Source organism: Nilaparvata lugens, chromosome 6 (genome assembly GCF_014356525.2).
Source record: "Nilaparvata lugens isolate BPH chromosome 6, ASM1435652v1, whole genome shotgun sequence".
Lineage (NCBI taxonomy): Eukaryota > Metazoa > Arthropoda > Insecta > Hemiptera > Delphacidae > Nilaparvata > Nilaparvata lugens.
Genome location: NC_052509.1, coordinates 5,230,581 through 5,251,902, shown reverse-complemented (window position 1 = coordinate 5,251,902; position 21,322 = coordinate 5,230,581). Strand labels below are relative to the sequence as shown.

Genomic DNA, 21,322 nt, shown 5'->3' with positions numbered 1-21,322 from the left:
CTAGAGGGATATTTTCAAGTTTGATTATTTCGGGAAATTTAATTACTAAATCAAATATCTCCCTTTTCTCTTCATCATTCATATGATCTGTACGCAAAGTTTCAAAAATCAATTCTTCACTAATGCAAAATGTTCGGGACTCTCGGTCACTGATTCATTAGTTGGCTCATAAATAGTTTCTATCTCATCTATTTCCATGGGTTCAGGACTGATGGTCATGAGTTCATGAGAAAACGCTAGACATGTACATTCATCATTAACTATATCTACTATACCTTCTTCAATACTAAATTTATCATTTGTTACAGGTTTAAGCAATCCTCGTCCTACATTAGGAATAGACCTAACTGGGACAGTTATCACATTAAAACCTGGTTTCAATTCAATTTCGTTACTACTAGAATTCATTACAAATAATAATTTTTCGATCCATTATCATAATCTAACGTCTTATCCTTGAAATTAACATTGGCATTGAGTACACTTAGAGTTTCATGTCCTAATAAAATGTCATACTTCTTAGAAAATTCAAATAAATACATCTTAATTCTAGCACACATTGGAAACACTTGACGAGTTCATAAAAATATACTCATCTCCTTTTCTTTCACCAGCAGGTGTCTTCACGATAAATTCTTCCTTAAATCTAGTCACATCAGGTGGTACAATAGCGGGATTTATATAGTTCTTCACTGATCCAGTGTCAACAAGCCATTTTAGATTAGAATCATCGACAAAGTACGGGAGGGATTTGTTGATAATCTTCAACTCGAACTGATTGGCGGGTCCCCCGAAGGAGCTGGGCCTAATCCTAAAAAACGGTCTGCCAATTCGTTTACAGCTGAAGTGAGAGAATCGATTTGAGTTTGCATAGATTGAACGAAACTAGTTTCATCAAGTGGAGTGACATTTACGTTAGATTCGTCAATGCAATTTCCTTCCATATAATGAACATCGTGGAACGAATTGTTCCGTGCAGAGTTGTTACTACGATTGGTTGAAACAGTACGCATTGAGACAGTATTTTGAGAATTCCAATTTGGAGACTGTCGAACGTTTTGTGCACCGCCTTGGAAATTACGAAAGTTACTGTTGAAGGATTTTGGTTGGACAGTTTGAAATGAGACTGCTGAAATCTTGCGTTAAATGGTACTAGATTCTGTTGAGGCTGTTGAGATTGGATTTGTGGAGGTTGTTGGAATTGGTTGTGTTGAAACCTATATTGGTTAAAAGGAGCAAAGTTTGCTTGAAGGGTTGTTGGAAACTTCGAGGTGAATACTGCCTGAATTGGGGAAACACTGATCGCGGTTGAAAGAAGTTACGCTGCCGAAATCGAGGATTGATAACTGCATTATCAGACACAGATTCCGTAAGTTTCAATTGATTTAGCACAATACTGCAATCACTGCGAAGGGTGTCGCGGGCTTCGTCCAAGTTCTTAAGCTTGTAGACTTGGAGATGAGCTCCGAGTGTTGGATGAACACCGTGAATAAGTGTCCTTACAAGTGTCATGTCAAGTTGTTCAAGAAGGTTTTTGAGTAAGTCGCCGGATACACCGTCTAATTTGTAGCGAGTAACTACCCTGGTTCGTTTTTCGTTTAGTCTGTCAAGAAAGTCAAGGGGATGTTCATGTTGAAAAGTTTTCATGATAGCAATCTCTGCTATGAGGTCTGGAACAGTACGTTTATCGGAAAAGTGTTTCTTTATGAGTTGAATAAGTTCGATTACATTGGAGCACTCACTATTTTGAACTACGCTATCAGCTGTGCCTTCTAAGTTGTGAAGTGCAGCGGTATACAAAAGCCAGTGGTTCTGGTCACGTTGAGTTTTTTCGATAGCATCATTACAGTAAAGTCTGAAAAGTTCTTCAATGGATCTGAGAAATTTGGGAATTTTATCAGGTGTCCCATCGAACTTGGGAATAAAGTCCAACAGATGTTTGGGGATAGTTGCCATAGTGGAAGAGTCTAATTTGGAGGGCTTGATGAGTTGATTTGAAGCAGAAGAAAGTGAAGCTGAGGTAGAAGAATTCATTCGTTACTTACAGTAGCAGCAATGGTAAGAACTGGATTTACTTCCGGTTGTTGGATGAAAGCGTTCCGGAAGGAGTCTGCCAGTGTGGTTGCCAAGATGAAAGGAGTCCGGTGGCGTGGTTATCCCGTGTAGAAGTTCCGTTGAAGTTGAAGGTTCACCTCACTTAGTCCTCCGATAGGTTCCTTTTCAAAGTCGAAATAAGCGATCGCGACATGAATCGGAAAACTAATATTGTCAAACGAACAACATCGGAAAACTGCGCGAGGGTGGTTCGGGCGCCAGTTAAGGAACTGGAATAACCAACCGGCTTTTTAAAAAGAATTATTTATTTCAACATACTAATACATCTAATACATGGTTATAAGCGATGTACGCTCTACGAGCTCTGGCAACAGACTGACTCGAAAAAGCAACTAAACTAATGGCTAGTAAATAACAATGCATAGCTACATCAGCATTATAAAGGGGGTTACCAAATGTAACCTTGATGAAATTAAACATTTCTAAATAATTCAAAATAGCTGAAACTTTACACTATTTTCTCTTCATTTTATTTTGTGTTTAATTTTCTAGTCTTTTGAAGCTTAATTCAAACGTGACTTTGACAATGACTACGACTACGCCCCGTTTTGGAAAGCCAATTTTCTGACTCCAGCTGTTTAAAGTCTAGAACTTAGCCAAATCCCGAGCTCGGAAACCGGCCCTAAATGTTTCAATGAATATGTGTGGAAAATTTGAAGTTGATTGATGATAGCATTCGAGAGTTATCGTCGAACAAACATTCAATCGAACAAACAATCCGACACGGTAAGATTTCAATAGGTCATGGGGAAGTTGAGAATTGCATTGATTCAATTGGAGGACATTTAGCAGATTTTACAATACATTTTTGTTCATCTTATTGTAAAGTAAATGGCGAAATTTAGAAAGAATCAGGTGGTTGGGTCATGTGGATAGGATGACCGCGAGTAGAACCCCTAAAATTGTGATGTGGAGAAAGCTCCACAATAGAAGACAGAGAGGGAGACCCAGAAACAGATGATGTGAGAAGTGAGGGGATGGAGAGGCTTGGTCAATGATAGAGATGCGTGGAGGCTGGTAGTTGCGAAGGCCAAGGCTCACCATGGGCTGTAAAGCCATACAAGAAGAAGAAGAAGAAGAATGGAAAAATTTTTGTTTTATATTTATCACCATTGAATTGAAAAATACATTTTCATAAAGAATTAGTTATCTAGTGAAATCTTGCCGTTCCACTGGAAGATCCCATAGCCTATACCATAGAGAAACGCTAACGTAAGTAGATATCCCATGGTATAGGGCGTTTATGTCGCAACTTTCACTGTTATCTCAAGCCGATAGTTCACGTATTTCTTTCCCATGTAGCTGTGTGACGCTGGTATTCTCTTATATTGTGCCGTTCATACACTCTCACCCCAACAAAACAGTAAAAATTGACAATAATCGACAGTAATCGGCTTGAGATAACAGTAAAAGTCGCGACATAAACGCCCTATATCATGGGATATCTACTTACGCTGTTTCTCTATGCCTATACTTATCAAGTTCGTTGGCCAACAAAGTTAGTGCTCACTCGTTCGTTCTTTTTGAGGATATAACATAACTTTGAAAGAGCATAAGAGAAGTTTTTTTAGTAATTCATCGTTATAAATTATAAATCAGCTTTCAGGTGTATCCTATTATATTAAGCGAGCAATTTCTGTATTTATATATCTGGTTATTTATGTTTAACGGATCTCGAAAACGGCTCTAACGATTTTCACGAAATTTGGAACACAGAGTTGGTTTATAATATAAAGATTCGATTGCACTAGGTCTCATGCTTGAGAAAACTCGCTGAACGATATTAAAAGGATAATTCATCCTTGGCTGAAACAGCTGTCGATAGTAAAAAAGTGAATATGTGAAAAATCGAAATATCGCATCCCTGAAATTCATAAGATGACGTATAGCCAGCTGTGAAATATAAACACGATCATTTTAGAGAATTGTGTTCTGTTTATCAATAAATAAAAATAACGAGCGAAGCTCGGTGCCCCGATATTTATTAATTACACGCGATCAATAACTCCATGCAACTTGAACTATTTTTCTTGACTTTCCACTGTTGTTAATAGAACAGCTGACTTAATATCAGCGGCGTTTTGAACGAGAGTTAGCTTCGCTGGAAGGCCCATAACAAAAAGAAAAGAAGAGAGATTGGAGAAATTTTGTTAGCTGATCGGAATAAAGTTCATCCTTTCAATCCAAAACAAAGTACTCCTGTACAACCATTATGTACAATTTTGGGGGTGTATCAAAGACAGCAACATCGAAATGTCATACAACGATAGCAAAACAAGGGACCTAGGAACATTGTGGATGCTCCTTTGTATTTCAGGAACAACGATCTAAAGATGCGTACAGATATACGCGCCGCGAACATGAGCAATTCACTTTTAATCAGCTGATGCCAAGCTTTTTATATCTGTATCTTACCGTTTCTGTAAAAATACAGATATAGTCAGCTGATTAAAAGTGAATTGCTCATGTTCGCGGCGCGTATATCTGTACGCACCTTTATAGCACGTCGACCTGGTGTCTACCGAGATCAAGAAGCATGCGGAGAGGCACAAGGGGCGACTTCACCGACATGACAACGTCGAGGCGATCCAGCTGCTAGACAATGGAGGGTTGGTGCGGTGGCTCAAAAGGAGGAAACAGTTTGCACTTGTGTAGTGCTTGTTCAAGTGGTGTTGAAAAGCATAAGTGAAGTCTAGCTTTTAGTACAGTCAATAAGTGTACATATTAGTTCAATATTATCTGTACAAGATTCTAATGAGAAACCTGTTTCATTTATCTATATAGCCTGGTTTTCATTATTAGTTAGTTGTAGAGTTCCCTGGGCGCAAGTACTATTCATCTATTGTATAAAATACTATAATCATAATACAATTATGACATTGGAGGAAAAACTAGGCTGAGCCTGTACTATTTCTTTCCAAAAATTTTGATAAAATGTTAATGTTGTCCAAAATATAAGGTTATGTAATCACACACTGCTTCGTCACTTGATTTTCGGTCCAGGAATGATGATTTAAAATTTTAAATTTTGAAGGTTGATTTTATACTCAATGAATCACAGATTGTATCATAATAAATTAAAAACTTTGGAAATATTGCACTTATTTAAAAAATGTTAATACAAAATCAAAAACCTACTCACTATTTGTTATTCACTATCTGTAGACGTCTCCCAATGAAAACGTTCATGGTAGAGTAGAGTCATGTTACTAGAGTCATACTAGTTAGTAGAGTAGAGTGGGATAGCACCGTGGGATAGTACTCTACCACTTGTCTTCCCCGGGGGCGCGACAGTCGATACCGACGACAGTCGAGGCCTGCGACAGTAGAGGAACGTTTTCCAGTCCTCTACGGTCGTAGGCTTGGATTGTCGGGAGTGTACGAAAATTGAAGAGTCATCTACTGTCGCCTAACGCAGGCGACATTTGAGGCCTCTTTTTTAGGAGTCCTCTACCGTCGCAGGTCTCGACTGTCGGGGCTGTACAAAAATTAGAGAGGCCTCAACTGTCGCCTAACGCAGGCGACATTTGAGGCCTCTTTTTCAGGAGTCCTCTACCGTCGCTGGCCTCGAATGTCGCAGGTCTCTACCGTCGCTGGTCTCGACTGTCGCAGGACTCTTCTGTCGTTTGCCTCGTTTGACGTCGACCCGTCTTCCCCAACCACCGCTTCTCACTCTACTCTAAAACAGTCTCGAGCTAGTAGAGTAGAGTCGTGTCGTAGGCTATCAAGTTTAAGAAGTATTGTTATTTATTAAAAAGTATTAATTTATTTAAAAGTGCTAATAAGTGTTGATTTATTTAAAAGTATTGACATTTTAAGGTTAGTTCTGTTTATTAGACAACACACTTTACCTACTATTCTCAATTGTAGTGAAAACAGCTTCTCGACCAAGTAAATAGAGTAGAGTTGGCTCGGTAGAGTTAGTATGCTAGTTACTCGACCACTAACTCTACTAGTGAAAACCAGGCTTAAGTATGATAGGATAATTGAATAAAAACACATATGTTGTCAAATTCTACACAGTTCTGTGTAGATCCACACAGTACTGATCTACACAGTTCTGTGTAGAATTTGACAACATATGTGTGTTTTTATTCAATTATGGAACGGTTCTACAATATTGACAATGACTCAGTCGAATTTTTATGATAGGATAGGAAAAATGAGCTCATTTGTCTTTAGACTAGATGCGGTAGCTATATTTAGCGAGTTCCTTAGTCCGGAACTCACTAGTATCATAGAGAAACAATAGCATAAATAGATATCCCATGGTATAGGGCGTTTATGTCGCAAGTTTCACTGTTATCCCAAGCCGATAGTTCACGTAGTTCTTTCCTGTGAAGCTTTATGACGCTGGTAGTCTTTCATATTGTGCCGTTCATACACTCTTACCCGGTCAAAACAGTAAATATCGACAATAATCGACAGTAATCGGCTTGAGATAACAGTAAAAGCTGCGACATAAACGCCCTATACCATGGGATATTTGCTTACGCTATTTTTTCTCTATGCTAGTATATTTCTCAATCCTTCCACTGCTTATTTAGTAATGTTTGTTTGTTTGTTTGTCAGGTGTCGGAGGCGGAAGAGTGCTACAACACGGCACTGCGACTGTGTCCCACTCACGCCGACTCGCTCAACAACCTGGCCAACATCAAACGCGAGCAAGGGTACATCGAGGAGGCCACTCGGCTCTACTTGAAGGCACTCGAGGTCTTCCCTGAGTTTGCCGCCGCCCACTCCAATCTCGCTTCTGTTCTGCAGCAACAAGGTAAACGACAAACTGCAACATATCAAATTTATTTTTCTTTAAAATAATACATAATATATTGAAAAAAAAATACTTCGAAGTACAAGTACACTTTTCTGGCGTTACCAGCAAAACCTTACTGGTTTTGTGAGCTAGCGACGAGTAACAAAACACTTCGAAAATTAAATTCTAGATTTATCGTTTCATTTTGCTATTCATTTTTACCCTCCTTGCCCTATTACCATAGGTAAGGAAAGTATTGCTTTCCAAAAAAATAAGGTACCCCAATTTCAAGTTTTCTATACGTTTCAAGGTCCCCTGAGTCCAAAAACATGATTTTTGGGTGTTGGTCTGTGTATGTGTGTATGTCTGTGAACACGATTACTCCATTCCTAATTAATCGATTGACTTGAAATTTTAAACTTAAGGTCCTTATACCATGAGGATCCGATAATAAATTCAATAAAATTCAATTCAAGATGGCGGAAAATGGCAAATAATTACTAAAATACCATATTTTCACGGTTTTCTCGAAAACGGCACTAACGATTTTCTTCATATTTATACCATGGAGAGCTATTTATAAGCACTAACTTCTGACATTAGTCTCATTTCTGAGAAAATTGCAGGAGCTCCGTAATATTCTTGAGAAAAATGGCGGATAATTACTAAAAAAGTCATGCTTTTCACGGTTTTCTCGAAAACGGCTCTAACGATTTTCTTCAAATTTATACCATGGATAGCTATTTATAAACCCTATCAACTGACACGAGTCTCATTTCTGGGAAAATTACAGGAGTTCCGTAATATTCTTGAGAAAAATGGCGGATAATTACTAAAAAACCATGTTTTTATACTCATAATATTGCTCTTATAATATTTGATTTTGTGATGTTGCAACAAGTTTATGAGTTAACTAATAAACTGATACAAGCCCAGAAGCTAGAAACACTAGTGGAAACAGAAAACCATCATCAAAATGGCTTCCGCTGTGAGTTCCGCGCCACGAACACACGCCATCAGCTGATGGAAAATGTTTATTATATCTGTATCTAACTGTTTCTTTATAACTCTATCTGTAAAGAAAGTGTAATATTTCAGAAATTAAAGCTGCGTTTACACCAAAGTTATTAACAAAATGTTAATAACTTAATCCTTATAGATTCTATAAGATTGAACGGAACTTGACAAACACATATGTTCATTATGTGTATGATAAGTTATGTTCAATCTAATAGAATCTATAAGGATTCAGCTATTAACATTTTGCTAATAACTTTGGTGTAAACGCAGCTCAACCTGCTCAACTATGGAAAACCCATTAATACTAGAGCAGGTGTTGGTAGGTAGCAGTACAGTAACTATATTACCCAATAGTTACTGTAGGTAGCCTAATAAATTTTGGGGTGCAAATACATTGTGTAAGTGAGCTCACATATTATTCGAAATTATGTCTCCAATGTAATGTCTTTCGTTTGTTATAATTCATTTGACATTTTATAATTCAGTGTTTAACGAAGCTTTTGAAATTTCTTTTGGCTCCTATTATTTTGATATATTGTGAAACCTTTCTGTAATAATTGAGTAAGGAAGTGAAATTGTCTACATTATCAATCTCTCAATATGAGATTACTTCACAGCCGTTCGTTCCCATTCTAAGAACAACTTGTTCTAATATTTGTGTATTATGTGTTCAGGTAAACTGAACGAGGCACTGATGCACTACAAGGAGGCGATTCGCATCCAGCCGACATTCGCTGATGCATACAGCAACATGGGAAACACACTTAAGGAGATGCAGGACATCCAGGGTGCGCTGCAGTGCTACACGCGCGCCATCCAAATCAACCCCGCCTTTGCTGACGCTCACAGCAATCTCGCTTCCATTCACAAGGTAAAATAGTTAAACGTATTTCATCAATATCAAAATATATCGAGTGGAAAAGATTGAGCATGAGAATCTCTACAATTAATGTAACATTTCCACCTAAAATTAAAAAAAAAGCTGGAAATTCAAGAAAATGTGATTATCCAATTGCAACTGTTGGCAACTGTTGATTCTATTAAATGATTCACTATGAAGAGATTGCAGACCTCGTGGATCTCCGCGTTATTGCCCTGTCACCAGCTGGATCAAATCTTTGAATAGTAGACTTGAGATGCGCGTGAACACTAGCGTCAGGTGATCAATTTTCATAACGGCAAGGAAAGTTGTGTGAGTGCGCCACACCAGATTTTTTAATACATTTCTTTGCCAAGAAACACAATGTTCAAATTCAAATATTTTCCAATATTGCTACAATTACAAAACATACTATCTAATCATAACAATTTTCGCATTTTGTTTAGGACTCAGGCAACATCCCGGAAGCGATCCAGTCGTACCGCACAGCGTTGAAACTGAAGCCCGACTTCCCCGACGCCTACTGCAACCTGGCGCACTGTCTGCAGATAGTCTGCGACTGGACAGACTACGAGGCGCGCATGAAGAAGCTGGTGTCCATCGTGGCAGAGCAGCTCGACAAGAACCGGTTGCCGTCTGTGCATCCCCACCACTCCATGCTCTATCCGTTGTCGCATGATTTCCGCAAGGCCATTGCTGCCCGTCATGCTAATCTCTGTCTTGAAAAGGTAACTAAATACAATTTTAATAAAAATTTATGGGCCGGTTCCCGAGCTCGGGATTTGGATAAGTTCTAGACTTTAAGCTGGAGTCAGAAAATTAGCTTTCAGAAACGGGGCGTAATCGTAGTCATTGTCATACTAAAGTTTGAATTAAATTTCGAAAAACTATAAAATTGAACACAAAATAAAATAAAGAGAAAAAATAGTTTCAAGCTCCAGCTATTTTGTATTATTTAGGAATGTTTTATAGGAATTTCGTCAAGGAAAAACGTTCCCAATTATAGAAATGATAAAATAAAAACTGCGACTACTGTCATAAAAACTGCGACTACGCCCCGTTTTGGAATGCCAATTTTCTGACTCCAGCTGTTTAAAGTCTAGAACTTACCTAAATCAAGAGCTCGGAAACCAGCCCATAAGTGACAAATACAATTTTAATCAAAAAGTGTGCATAATAACTTTTGAAATCCCTGTAGCTATTAGCTGTTTGAGAGATAGTTGAAAAAATTCCAAATACAATTCCAATAAAACAGTAGGCCTGTACACAAAAACTTTTGAAATCTCTGTCGCTATTAGCTATTTGAGACCTAGTTGAAAAACATACTAACTAAATAAGATGAATGAAAACAAATCTGAGTACACTTTTATATTACTTTGCACGACATGTTTCGGCTACTAATGCCATTTTCAACACTAAATAAATCAGCTTATTTTAACTAAATAGAAAAGAATCTTTATTGTAGCAATATTTATGAGGTCTTTAGATACAATACAAGAGTCAAAAATATACAATGATACAAAATACAAATATATTACATCAGTAAGTTACACTATCAGTACCCTATGATAATATGTCACCTGATTCTCAACTTAAAACCCAATATTCCTAGCTAATTGTATAAAAATCTTTAATCTTGTTTAAAGGGTTAGCTGCTAAGAGACGTTTCATATGATTTCCAAAAGTTCCATTCTCCATATTTCTAAGATCTTCAGGAAGTGAATTAAACAATTTTATTAATAGAAACGTTTGTTTTGTTTACAATTTTCCTAACCTTCAATATAGCATTAGTACTTTCTTGATAGTTGACTTTAACATAACATTTTGTTCTAGTTTTGTTTGATTTTGTTCTTGCCTCATTTGTTTTAAAAACTCTATAAGATTAAAATCATTTCTAGTTCCTAACATACTGGTTTCATTTGATATTTCTATTTAATTCGGTTCAACTTACTTAACAGCATAATTTACTATGCGAAAATATTTTGATGATATTAGTAATTTGATCATATTAGTTCATGATTTCAAATCATTTCATAAGGTAAGAAGCCGAAGACAAAGGCAAAAGTAATAAAACATTTAACACATAGAAGAACAATTTTTGTCACACCTTCCATTGATACAATCTTTGTTACATCTTTAGGTATCCTTATAGTGTCAATCTATTAAAATTAGACAGAATTTGTTCTGGCATAGAAGTGTTCAATAAGGGCCAGGCATACAAAGCGTTTATTCAGGCGCTTTTAGATGCGACAGAGCAGGAAGATTTCCGATTGGCTGATTATCAGCTGGTTGGGTTGGCGTTCGGGAATTAGCCAATCGGAGATCTTCTTGCCCTGTCGACTCGAAAAACACCTGAACGTTAAACGTGCTTCGTATGGCTTGGCCCTAAATCACTGTCCTTTCTAACCTCCATATGGTACTTGATCTAGTAATTTATAAGCGTAATTGAATCTGTTTAATCAATTTTACTTTCCTTGCCCTATTATCATAGGTAAGGAAAGTATTGCCAATTTCTAAATTTCTATACGTTTCAAGGTCCCCTGAGTCCAAAAAAGTGGTTTTTGGGTATTGGTCTGTGTGTGTGTGTGTGTGTATGAGTGTATGTACGTCTGTGTACACGATATCTCATCTCTCAATTAACGGAATGACTTGAAATTTGGAACGTAAGGTCCTTACATATAAGGATCCTACACGAACAATTTCGATCAAATGCGATACAAGATAGCGGCTAAAATGGCGAAAATGTTGTCAAAAACAGGGTTTTCGCAATTTTCTCGAAAACGGCTCCAACGATTTTGATTAAAGTTATACCTGAAATAGTCACGATAAGCTCTATCAACTGCCACAAGTCCCATATCTGTAAAAATTTCAGGAGCTCCGCAAAGTTTGATTTGAGCTCCACTTTTTTGGACTCAGGGGACCCCATCTATGCAAAGTTTGATTTTAGATTCTCAATATCAGGCTTCAGATACAATTTAAACAAAAATTTCGAGTGGAAAAGATTGAGCATGAGAATCTCTACAATTAATGTAACATTTCCACCTAAAATTAAAAATAAGCTCGAAATTCAAGAAAATGTGATTATCCAATTGCAAACTGTTGGCAACTGTTGATTCTATTAAATGATTCACTATGAAGAGATTGCAGACCTCGTGGATCTCCAGCGTTATTGCCCTGTCACCAGCTGGATCAAATCTTTGAATAGTAGACTTGAGATGCGCGTGAACACTAGCGTCAGGTGATCAATTTTCATAACGGCAAGGAAAGTTGTGTGAGTGCGCCACACCAGATTTTTTAAATACATTTCTTTGCCAAGAAACACAATGTTCAAATTCAAATATTTCCCATATTGCTACAATTACAAAACATACTTTCTAAATCATAACAATTTTCGCATTTTGTTTAGGACTCAGGCAACATCCCGGAAGCGATCCAGTCGTACCGCACAGCGTTGAAACTGAAGCCCGACTTCCCCGACGCCTACTGCAACCTGGCGCACTGTCTGCAGATCGTCTGCGACTGGACAGACTACGAGGCGCGCATGAAGAAGCTGGTGTCCATCGTGGCAGAGCAGCTCGACAAGAACCGGTTGCCGTCTGTGCATCCCCACCACTCCATGCTCTATCCGTTGTCGCATGATTTCCGCAAGGCCATTGCTGCCCGTCATGCTAATCTGTGTCTTGAAAAGGTAACTAAATACAATTTTAATAAAATTATGGGCCGGTTCCCGAGCTCGGGATTTGGATAAATTCTAGACTTTGAGCTGCAGTCAGAAAATTAGCTTTCGGAAACGGGGCGTAGTCGTAGTCATTGTCATACTAAAGTTTGAATTAAATTTCGAAAAACTATAAAATTGAACACAAATAAAATAAAGAGAAAAAATAGTTTCAAGCTCCAGCTATTTTGTATTATTTAGGAATGTTTAATTTCGTCAAGGAATACGTTCCCAATTATAGAAATGAGAAAATAAAAACTGCGACTACTGTCATAAAAACTGCGACTACGCCCCGTTTTGGAATGCCAATTTTCTGACTCCAGCTGTTTAAAGTCTAGAACTTACCTAAATCAAGAGCTCGGAAACCAGCCCATAAGTGACAATTACAATTTTAATCAAAAAGTATGCATAATAACTTTCGAAATCCCTGTAGCTATTAGCTGTTTGAGAGATAGTTGAAAAAATTCCAAATACAATTCAATAAAACAGTAGGCCTGTACACTGAAACTTTTGAAATTTCTGTCGCTATTAGCTATTTGAGACCTAGTTGAAAAACATACTAACTAAATAAGATGAATATATATAAATCTGAGTACCCTTTTATATTACTTTGCACGACATGTTTCATATGATTTTTAAAAGTTCCATTCTCCATATTTCTAAGATCTTCAGGAAGTGAATTAAACAATTTTATTAATAAAAATGGAAATGTTTTTATGTACTAAAATAAGTTTCAGACTATCTTTGGTAGGGTAAAGTTGACTCTTCATACATCACTAGAGCTTTGCTCTATCAACTGATTCTATGTGAAAATTGTGTAATAATATCATGATAATAATGATACACAATTTGCTTTTTGGAGTTATGTCCTTTTAGAACAAAACAGCTGACATTCGTTCAAAATGCTCTTTCCATTGTCAGTGATACGTTACAACACTCAAATTCATGAAGAATCTCTGTGATTAGGGAGCTTCCTCCATCTAGGGATCTAGGGTCTCTGAAGCCCGATGTTTTTGCAAAGTCGTGAATATTACCCCGCGAACCATACCTTGCCTTTATGTCGTTTCAAAGTCAAGGGTCAAAGCTACTGTAAAAACTTTGAACCAAATATTGTTTGTATCACAATGTTCTCTTGAATGGATCTAATAAAAACTAGTCATATTAAATTGGTTTTATAAGAATAAAAACTCGAAATATTGATTATTTTCAATTAATGTTGTGTGTTTTTGCAGATCCACGTGCTACACAAGCCGCCGTACAAGTACCCGAAGGAGCTGGCAGTGAGTGGCTGTGGACCGCGTCTGCGCATTGGCTATGTGTCTTCGGACTTTGGCAACCACCCCACCTCCCATCTGATGCAGTCCATTCCCGGCCTGCATGATCGCACCAAGGTAAATTAAAATAACTCAATATAGCAGCAATTCTTTGTCTCTGTTAATATAGTTTCAATTTATTCCTTCGTCAAGGCCCGCCGCAAAGTAGACCCACGCTAATCCACGAAAAGCAACCCACGCCGTGGGATGTTTTGTAAACCATTGGTTGAGTTCAAAGCCACTGATCGGTGAGTGAACGATGAGATCGGTGAGTGAACGTGGCTCTGAACGAAGTACTGTTTTGTCGTTGAACGATGCATAGATTCACATGCAGCGCTAGATTATTTGGAATTAAAATCGGCCATTAAGGGGACAGCCTGGAAGATTATTACATACTAAAGATCTTGAAGATTTTTGTGATCTATAATATTACAAAAAAATATATATTATATAATATCTCGCGCTAAAATACCTCAATGGAACCTTCAATTTCAAGTAGAAGCTAGCATTGGGAAGGCATAGGTATTGTGCGTTTATACCTCTTCAAGGTCGTCTTTGGTCTATAAGAAAAAAATACGTCATATCCGGTTCGTGCACTGATCAACTAATCGTACTTTTCCACCGATGGAAAAGAACGTAAATAGAGTAACTGAACGTAAACAGACATGGCTGAATACGAGGTTGTTTACAAATAATGGACTCCATTATAATGTATTTGGGAGCAGAGAAATGCATGATTACATAAATTCAATAACATTTAAAATATTTTACAAAGCATTTAGAACTACTCCAATCACCTGATGGTTTTCCATTTTAATTAATTACAATGAAATAGGTTAAGTTCTAGTTTTGTTTACAAAAATATGATCAACAGGGGAAACATCTGACTGCGCAATGGGACCCTAAAGACTGGTTTTCACTAGTAGAGTTGGTGGTAGAGTAACTGGCATACTAACTCTACTCTACATAGTGCCGGTTGCACAACAGTCGGTTAAATTTTAACCGTGATTAATTTCACGAGAACCAATCAGAGATGCTGTCTTTTCAAAAACGCCTTCTCTGATTGGTTCTCGTGAATTAATCACGGTTAAAATTTAACCGGCTGTTGTGCAACCGGGCCTTACTTGGTTAATTAACACTTTATGAATTGTAATAAATTAATACTTTTTAATAAATAACAATACTTCTTAAACTTGATAGCTTACTAACCTTACGACTCTACTCTACTAGCTCGAGACTGTTTTCATTAGCATAGTAGTGGTAGAGTAGAGTGAGAAGCGGTGGTGGGGGAAGGCAAGTGGTAGAGTACTATCCCACTCTACTCTACTAAAAAATAGTACTCTACCATGAACGTTTTCTTTAGGAGAGTTTACAAGATGGTTAGTACTTGCCCAGTGAACTCTACCACTAGCTCTACTTATGAAAACCAGGCTTTAGGCGGGCCACTAACGGTAGAACATACATTGTTGTGTCATCACAGCTGTGCTCACAGCGAAAGGCTTCGAGCAATTGAGGTTAGGTTTTTGTATCTCCAATGTTTTCTTATTTATTTATTTTTTGCTGCTTCATTTGAGTTGAACAATTTTTCTATCATTATAATTTGTATTTTTCCAGTGTTTATTTATTGTTTATTTCATATTAGAAGCCTCTCGTTGATGACAAAACATACATGATGAACATGTTTGTTTGTTTTCAATAGCTTCCTAGAGACTCTGATCAGAGTATAGGAATTGAGAGAATGTATATGTAATGTGTGTCAGAACACATAGGTAACACAAAAAAGAAGAAGAAAATCACACAAAGGAACCCTCTCTACACACAAACTCTGCCGTGATATAAAACACTCCAACCATCAATAAGCTCTTCAACTCCTTCTCAAAACCATGGACATCATCCCAATTTTTCAAATTAGTTGGAAGCTTTCTAATAAATTTAAGGTCCATATATGTTGGTTTTTTTTAAAAAGAGCTGTTCTATGATACAGTGAAGCATAGTCTCCTCTATTTCTTGTATTGTATCTATGTGTATCAGCATTTCTAGACATAGTCTTTCTTTTAACATGTGTGTATGCATATCATGTATGTTTATCATGCATGTTATACTGTTAGTAGCCATTCTAATATTGTGCTTTTTATATTATCCTAAATTCACTATTTATTTTTCTTCTTCTAACGTGTGTTTATGTATATCATGTATGTTTATCATGCATGTTTTGCCGTTAGTAGCCACTCTAATATTGTGTTTTTCATCAATCTAAATTCACGTATTTATTTTGCTTTGGTTAGGTGGAAGTATTCTGCTACGCCCTGTCGGCCGACGACGGTACGACATTCCGTGCGAAGATCGCGCGCGAGTCGGAGCACTTTGTCGACTTGTCGCAGGTGCCGTGCAACGGAAAGGCGGCCGACCACATCAACGCTGACGGCATCCACATCCTCGTCAACATGAACGGATACACCAAGGGGGCGCGCAACGAGATATTTGCACTCAGGCCGGCGCCCATTCAGGTCAGTACAACAGATGCTCTATTGTATCCTCTCAAAAGCAACGTGTTGCATCCGAAAAGATACTCAAATGGCTTTAATGTATCTCTCCATAAGCAACAGATGATGCTCTTTTGTATCTTATCAAAATCAACGTGTTGCATCCGAAGAGATACACGAGGATCTTCAATATATCTTTCCATAAGCAGCCCCCAGTGGGTTGGGGGAGCTTTGAGTCGATCATCGTACTCAAGAATGTGTTGAAAACCAGAATTCACCCACACTATCCATGCTTGTCGTAGGAGGCGACTAAAATGGACCTCAAGGCAAATCCAGAAGCTGCCTTGCCTTCAAACCCACGGGATCTGCCCCATTAGGGCAGTTTCTGAGGGGCGAAAACAAATACCCAAGAGACTAGAGATGGGTAAAACTTCAGGCACAAATGTGGGTCAAGAGGCTGAGTCGAGGGTGGCCGGGCGCCCTAGAGGCAGTTTGGCGTCCCCTCTCTCAGCGGAAGGACCTACTAAAAGGCCAAGAGTGGAACTCACGTAGGTTTGTGGGTGGAGAGGCCTATACTCGCCACTGCTCTAAGAAGGGCGGCTATTTAAGCAAAACTTCTTGGGAGAGGTGAGGCTTTTGAACTTGCGAAATTTCGGAGGGGTAAAAAGAAAAACCCAAGAGACCAGTAAAGGGTGAAAAACCAGGCACAAATGTGGGTCAAAAGGCTGAGTCAAGGGTGGCCGGGTGCCCTAGAGGAAACTTGACCGCCCCTTCCTTAGCGGAAGAAGGACCTACAAAGAAGGCCAGGAGTGGAACTCACGTAGTTCACGAGGACTAATCAGTCTGAAGAGACTGCCAAGCATATCACACTGGATTGCGACAAGGATTGCAACCAGGTGATGAATGGAATGTTAGTATAGGGAAAAACTTCTGGTTCTTGTAAAGGACATAGGTATTGGTTTGCCTAACTAACATACTACTTGAGAACACAATAAGCCTCGGTTGACGTGTAGGGTTCTTTGAACCTTTGAACCCTTGAATCCGTCCTTTGAAAAACAATAAACAATTCCATAAGCAACAGATGCTCTTTTGTTTCTTCTCAAAAGCAACGTGTTGCACCTGAAAAGATACACAAGGAGCTTTAAAAGGCAACAGATATTCTTTAAGGGTGCGCGCAACGAGAAATTTGCACTCAGGCCGGCACCCATTCAGGTCAGTATAACAGATTGTATCTTCTAATTTCTCTATTGTATCTTCTCAAAAGCAACGTGTTGCATCTAGAAAGATACACAAGGATCATCAATGTATTGATAAATTTCCTTTCAAATTTTCCTACAAGTCTCTTAATATAAACTCAACTCTAGCTTACGCACAGGTAATATGTTGTCTATGTAAGCTTTTCCCTTTATCATTGTTATTACAGTAACTTATCAATTCATAAACCTACCTTGTTTTAAGTTTTATATTATTAAGTCAAATTGATTTCAGGGTTTGTTTTATTTTAGTATGATTTATAAAATTAAGTTGAAAATTAATAATTTATCCTTTTTAATTGTTGATATTTTTGTTGTATTTTTTTAGGAAATAAATTTGATTTCATTTGTATCTTTCCATAATCAACAGATGCTCTTTTGTATCTTATCAAAAGCAACGTGTTGCATCCGAAAAGATACTGTGATGAAACTTTTAAATAAATCTCATGAGAGGAGAAAATCAACCAGAAAAATTACCCTTATAGAATGAAAGACATGCTAAAGGAATAGTTAGCGACCGAGCGATAAAGCTTCCTTATCAACAACTGAGTATCAGATAAAAGTACCGTTCTGTACTACACATTTTTCTAGAGAATTATTTAATAAAATTATAATTATTTTGCAAATTGAGTACGAATCGTTTATGAATTGCTCATTGAATTTTGAGGTTACACTTTGTTTACTATTGATCAGATGTTTTGGAGCAGCTCAAACACAGCTGACTGATTCAATATATCATAAAATGTCATGCCAGGATTTCATGCAAGCTGTAATATTATTTCTAAAATTAAGAACTATCGATAAAGGACCAAGAATTTCGAATAAAAAAATAAAATATATGTATTATTGTTGAAATTATTTATTATTTACGAAATTATATTATGTCAAGTATTATTGTAACTAACTAGGTCATAGCATGAACATTATATTATTGATAAGAGCAGCAAAAATTAATTATAACAGTTTCAAACATAATAAAAATTGTATAGAATATTAAATTATAAATTATTGTTTCAACTGAACCACATGGTGAATGAATCTCTTTGGCAAGTCTAAGCCAATCATATAGCATAGAAATAGCACCAAAAGGGTGATCGTTTGAAAACATCATATGTTAATCTGTTATCAGACAACAAACCTGTCTTATCATATATGCTAGTGCATGTACACTGTATAGAGGAACTCTATCTAGAGAATTAAGCAGTTTAAAGAATTATACAAATTAAGTTATTGTTGTAATTAAAGGAATTATATTTTACTGCTTGCCACTGACGTCATGCCTACGTCATAATCATCCTACCAATGGCAAATTTTCATGCAAATTAATTACACAGAGATTCTCAGAGAAAAGGTTCTAGCCAAGAAGCTTAGAAAAAGACAGTCACTTCCCTTTTGAAATCCTCACCAGTAAGACCTCGTTAAAGTTACCAAAGACCTATTTGTGAAATTTTGTTCGATTTTATATGTTTTATCTGTGAGCCAATATTTTAGGCTATTTTATTTGTTATTTGTAAATTTATCTTCAACAATCGATAATTCAAGAATCTCAAGTTCAATTATTCCCTAATTAATTTGGTGAAGGAGATATTAAATTAAAATTCCACACGTGCTGAAACCGAAGTCTGGACCGCCGCCGATCAAACGAAATTGATGTAAAGAAAAAACCACGACCGCCAAGGAGTTTCACGTGAGTTTTAAAATTTAAAAAGGGGCCCCAATCTACGCTTCGAAAAAGAAATTACAGTGCAGAAAACATAAAATTTTTCTTCGTTAAATTAATGGCCACGCCGACAAGCGCTCATTACCATTAAGATCTTAGATTTTTATTTGTTATAGAATTTATAAGAACTTCTAGTTGATTAACTATCCTCCGCTGCCAGAACCACGACCCCGAGCATTTTTTAAAATATTTTATTATTTATTTGCACCATTTTTCACAAATTGTTAAATTTATCAATCATAAAATTCTGTCGAATCATGCATGGTATCATGCAAGTACAAGAAAATTGCTAATCATTTTTGTTAATGTTAAACTATTTTTAATCTGTAAATCAAGCTCTGAATCTGCACTGTCAAATCATATATTTTATTATATTATATTTCAATTTTGTTAATTCGTCTTCTGAGTTCGATTATTTCTTAAGCCTGTCAATTATTGTGTCTGACACGTTCTATATTATCAAGAACCGATCGAATGCGATCATTGAAATAATTGAATTAACCCGGATATTGGAACAGATCTAAGTGAATGTATTGTGTGGGGTCAGATCGAGATTATTTATTCTCTGTCCTTACCTGCTCATATATCAGCTTTTATCTGTTACCAACCTCGACTTAGGAGCGAATTCATCAACTGTACAGCAGATGCAGCCGGAGATCATATAATTTCCTACAATAGAACATAAAGCCCGACAAGACTCTGTTCTCGAAATATATTCCGAACGATATCTGGTCCCAGTACCCTATCTTAATCCTTCGGAACTTATTAGAGACGCAGTCCCGTAAATTATCTACATCGGGATTTTTGCTCGACCTGTATGATTTTGTATGTTGTTTCATCACAGGTAATAGTTTTAAGATATCCGTATTCAGTGTTTAGCAACCGCTACACTGCTTGTAAAAAAAATTTATCACTATACAATCTGTCATAAGAAGAATCAAGGGTGAGCGAGTGTTTATGCCTCCCGCGATTCAGACGATTGTATCGAATCTTGTAGTGAATCGATCAGTCTGGTACTCACTTAGCGTCCACGCACGCATTTTCAAAATTTATAACCTCAATACTGGTGATTCAGTACAAGATTCACCATACGTGTGTGAGGCGTGTAAAATAAACGCTTTACAATACATAAGAAGCTTTAATTTATTCTTCCATGAACAACAGATGCTCTTTTGTATCTTCTCAAAAGCAACGTGTTGCATCCGAAAAGATACACTTTTGTATCTTCTCAAAACAACGTGTTGCATCCGAAAAGATACACAAGGAGCTTTTGATGATCCATTAGAATCAATAAATGTGAATATTGAATCTGCAGGTTTAATGGTCCATTAGACTTGATAATTGTCCTAGAAGCCGGCTACTGCTCCTCATATTTTTAACGATGTGGCATTGCCACTGCCTTCTATAAAGGACAGCTGATTCCGGTATATCTGATTTAATATAACTGTCAATTCTTTTTAAAAATAATCCATTTTTTTTATTCGCCAAGAAAATGTATATTTTTCAATGATTGAATAATACATTTTTATAATTGTGACTAGAATGTTTTGTTGACTAATTATATTTATAATATAATGTTGTACGGTGATCTACCCATGTTTGTTGTCTTGTTATATTTGATTTTTTGCTTATTGCTGGTTATCTTGGCTTGTTGGGAATAGTGATTGAAGTTTACAGGATGCTACAGACGTATTGCGCTAAAATGTCTGTAAAATGATGAACTGAACTCCAAAAAAAATTAATCTATACGTCTTAACAATTATTTAGTAATTACAATAATTGAATAAATTACTAACAATGACCACACAACTTGTCAAAGTGGTTATATCATTTCCAAAACTTAGAATGAATGTCAAGTGAAATTTATGATGGAAATAAAATTATTTATTCAATTATGCACTGTTAATAAACGATCTGGCATCGTTGCGGAGCTAGAAAAGGATAGGCGCCATTTGCTTTGTGGAATGATAGACAAGGATAACAACACCAATGTTAATCAAATCCTGCCATTATAACGTGGACCTCACTTTAGAACACATAAGTTTCAAAATAAAAATAAATACATGAGTA

The 21,322-nt window shown here is 36.9% G+C and overlaps 1 protein-coding gene across 1 annotated transcript in view; it reads left to right on the top strand.

Annotated features, from left to right (window-relative positions):
• The window catches only part of LOC111046381 (UDP-N-acetylglucosamine--peptide N-acetylglucosaminyltransferase 110 kDa subunit), a gene marked incomplete in the record, with an annotated part of 151,924 nt that overhangs the window by 116,621 nt on the left and 13,981 nt on the right, over positions 1-21,322 (top strand). The window contains 6 exon segments of the mRNA XM_039431334.1: positions 6,688-6,886; positions 8,563-8,759; positions 9,215-9,496; positions 12,175-12,456; positions 13,716-13,874; positions 16,082-16,303. Of these exon segments, the coding sequence (XP_039287268.1) occupies positions 6,688-6,886; positions 8,563-8,759; positions 9,215-9,496; positions 12,175-12,456; positions 13,716-13,874; positions 16,082-16,303 (1,341 nt within the window).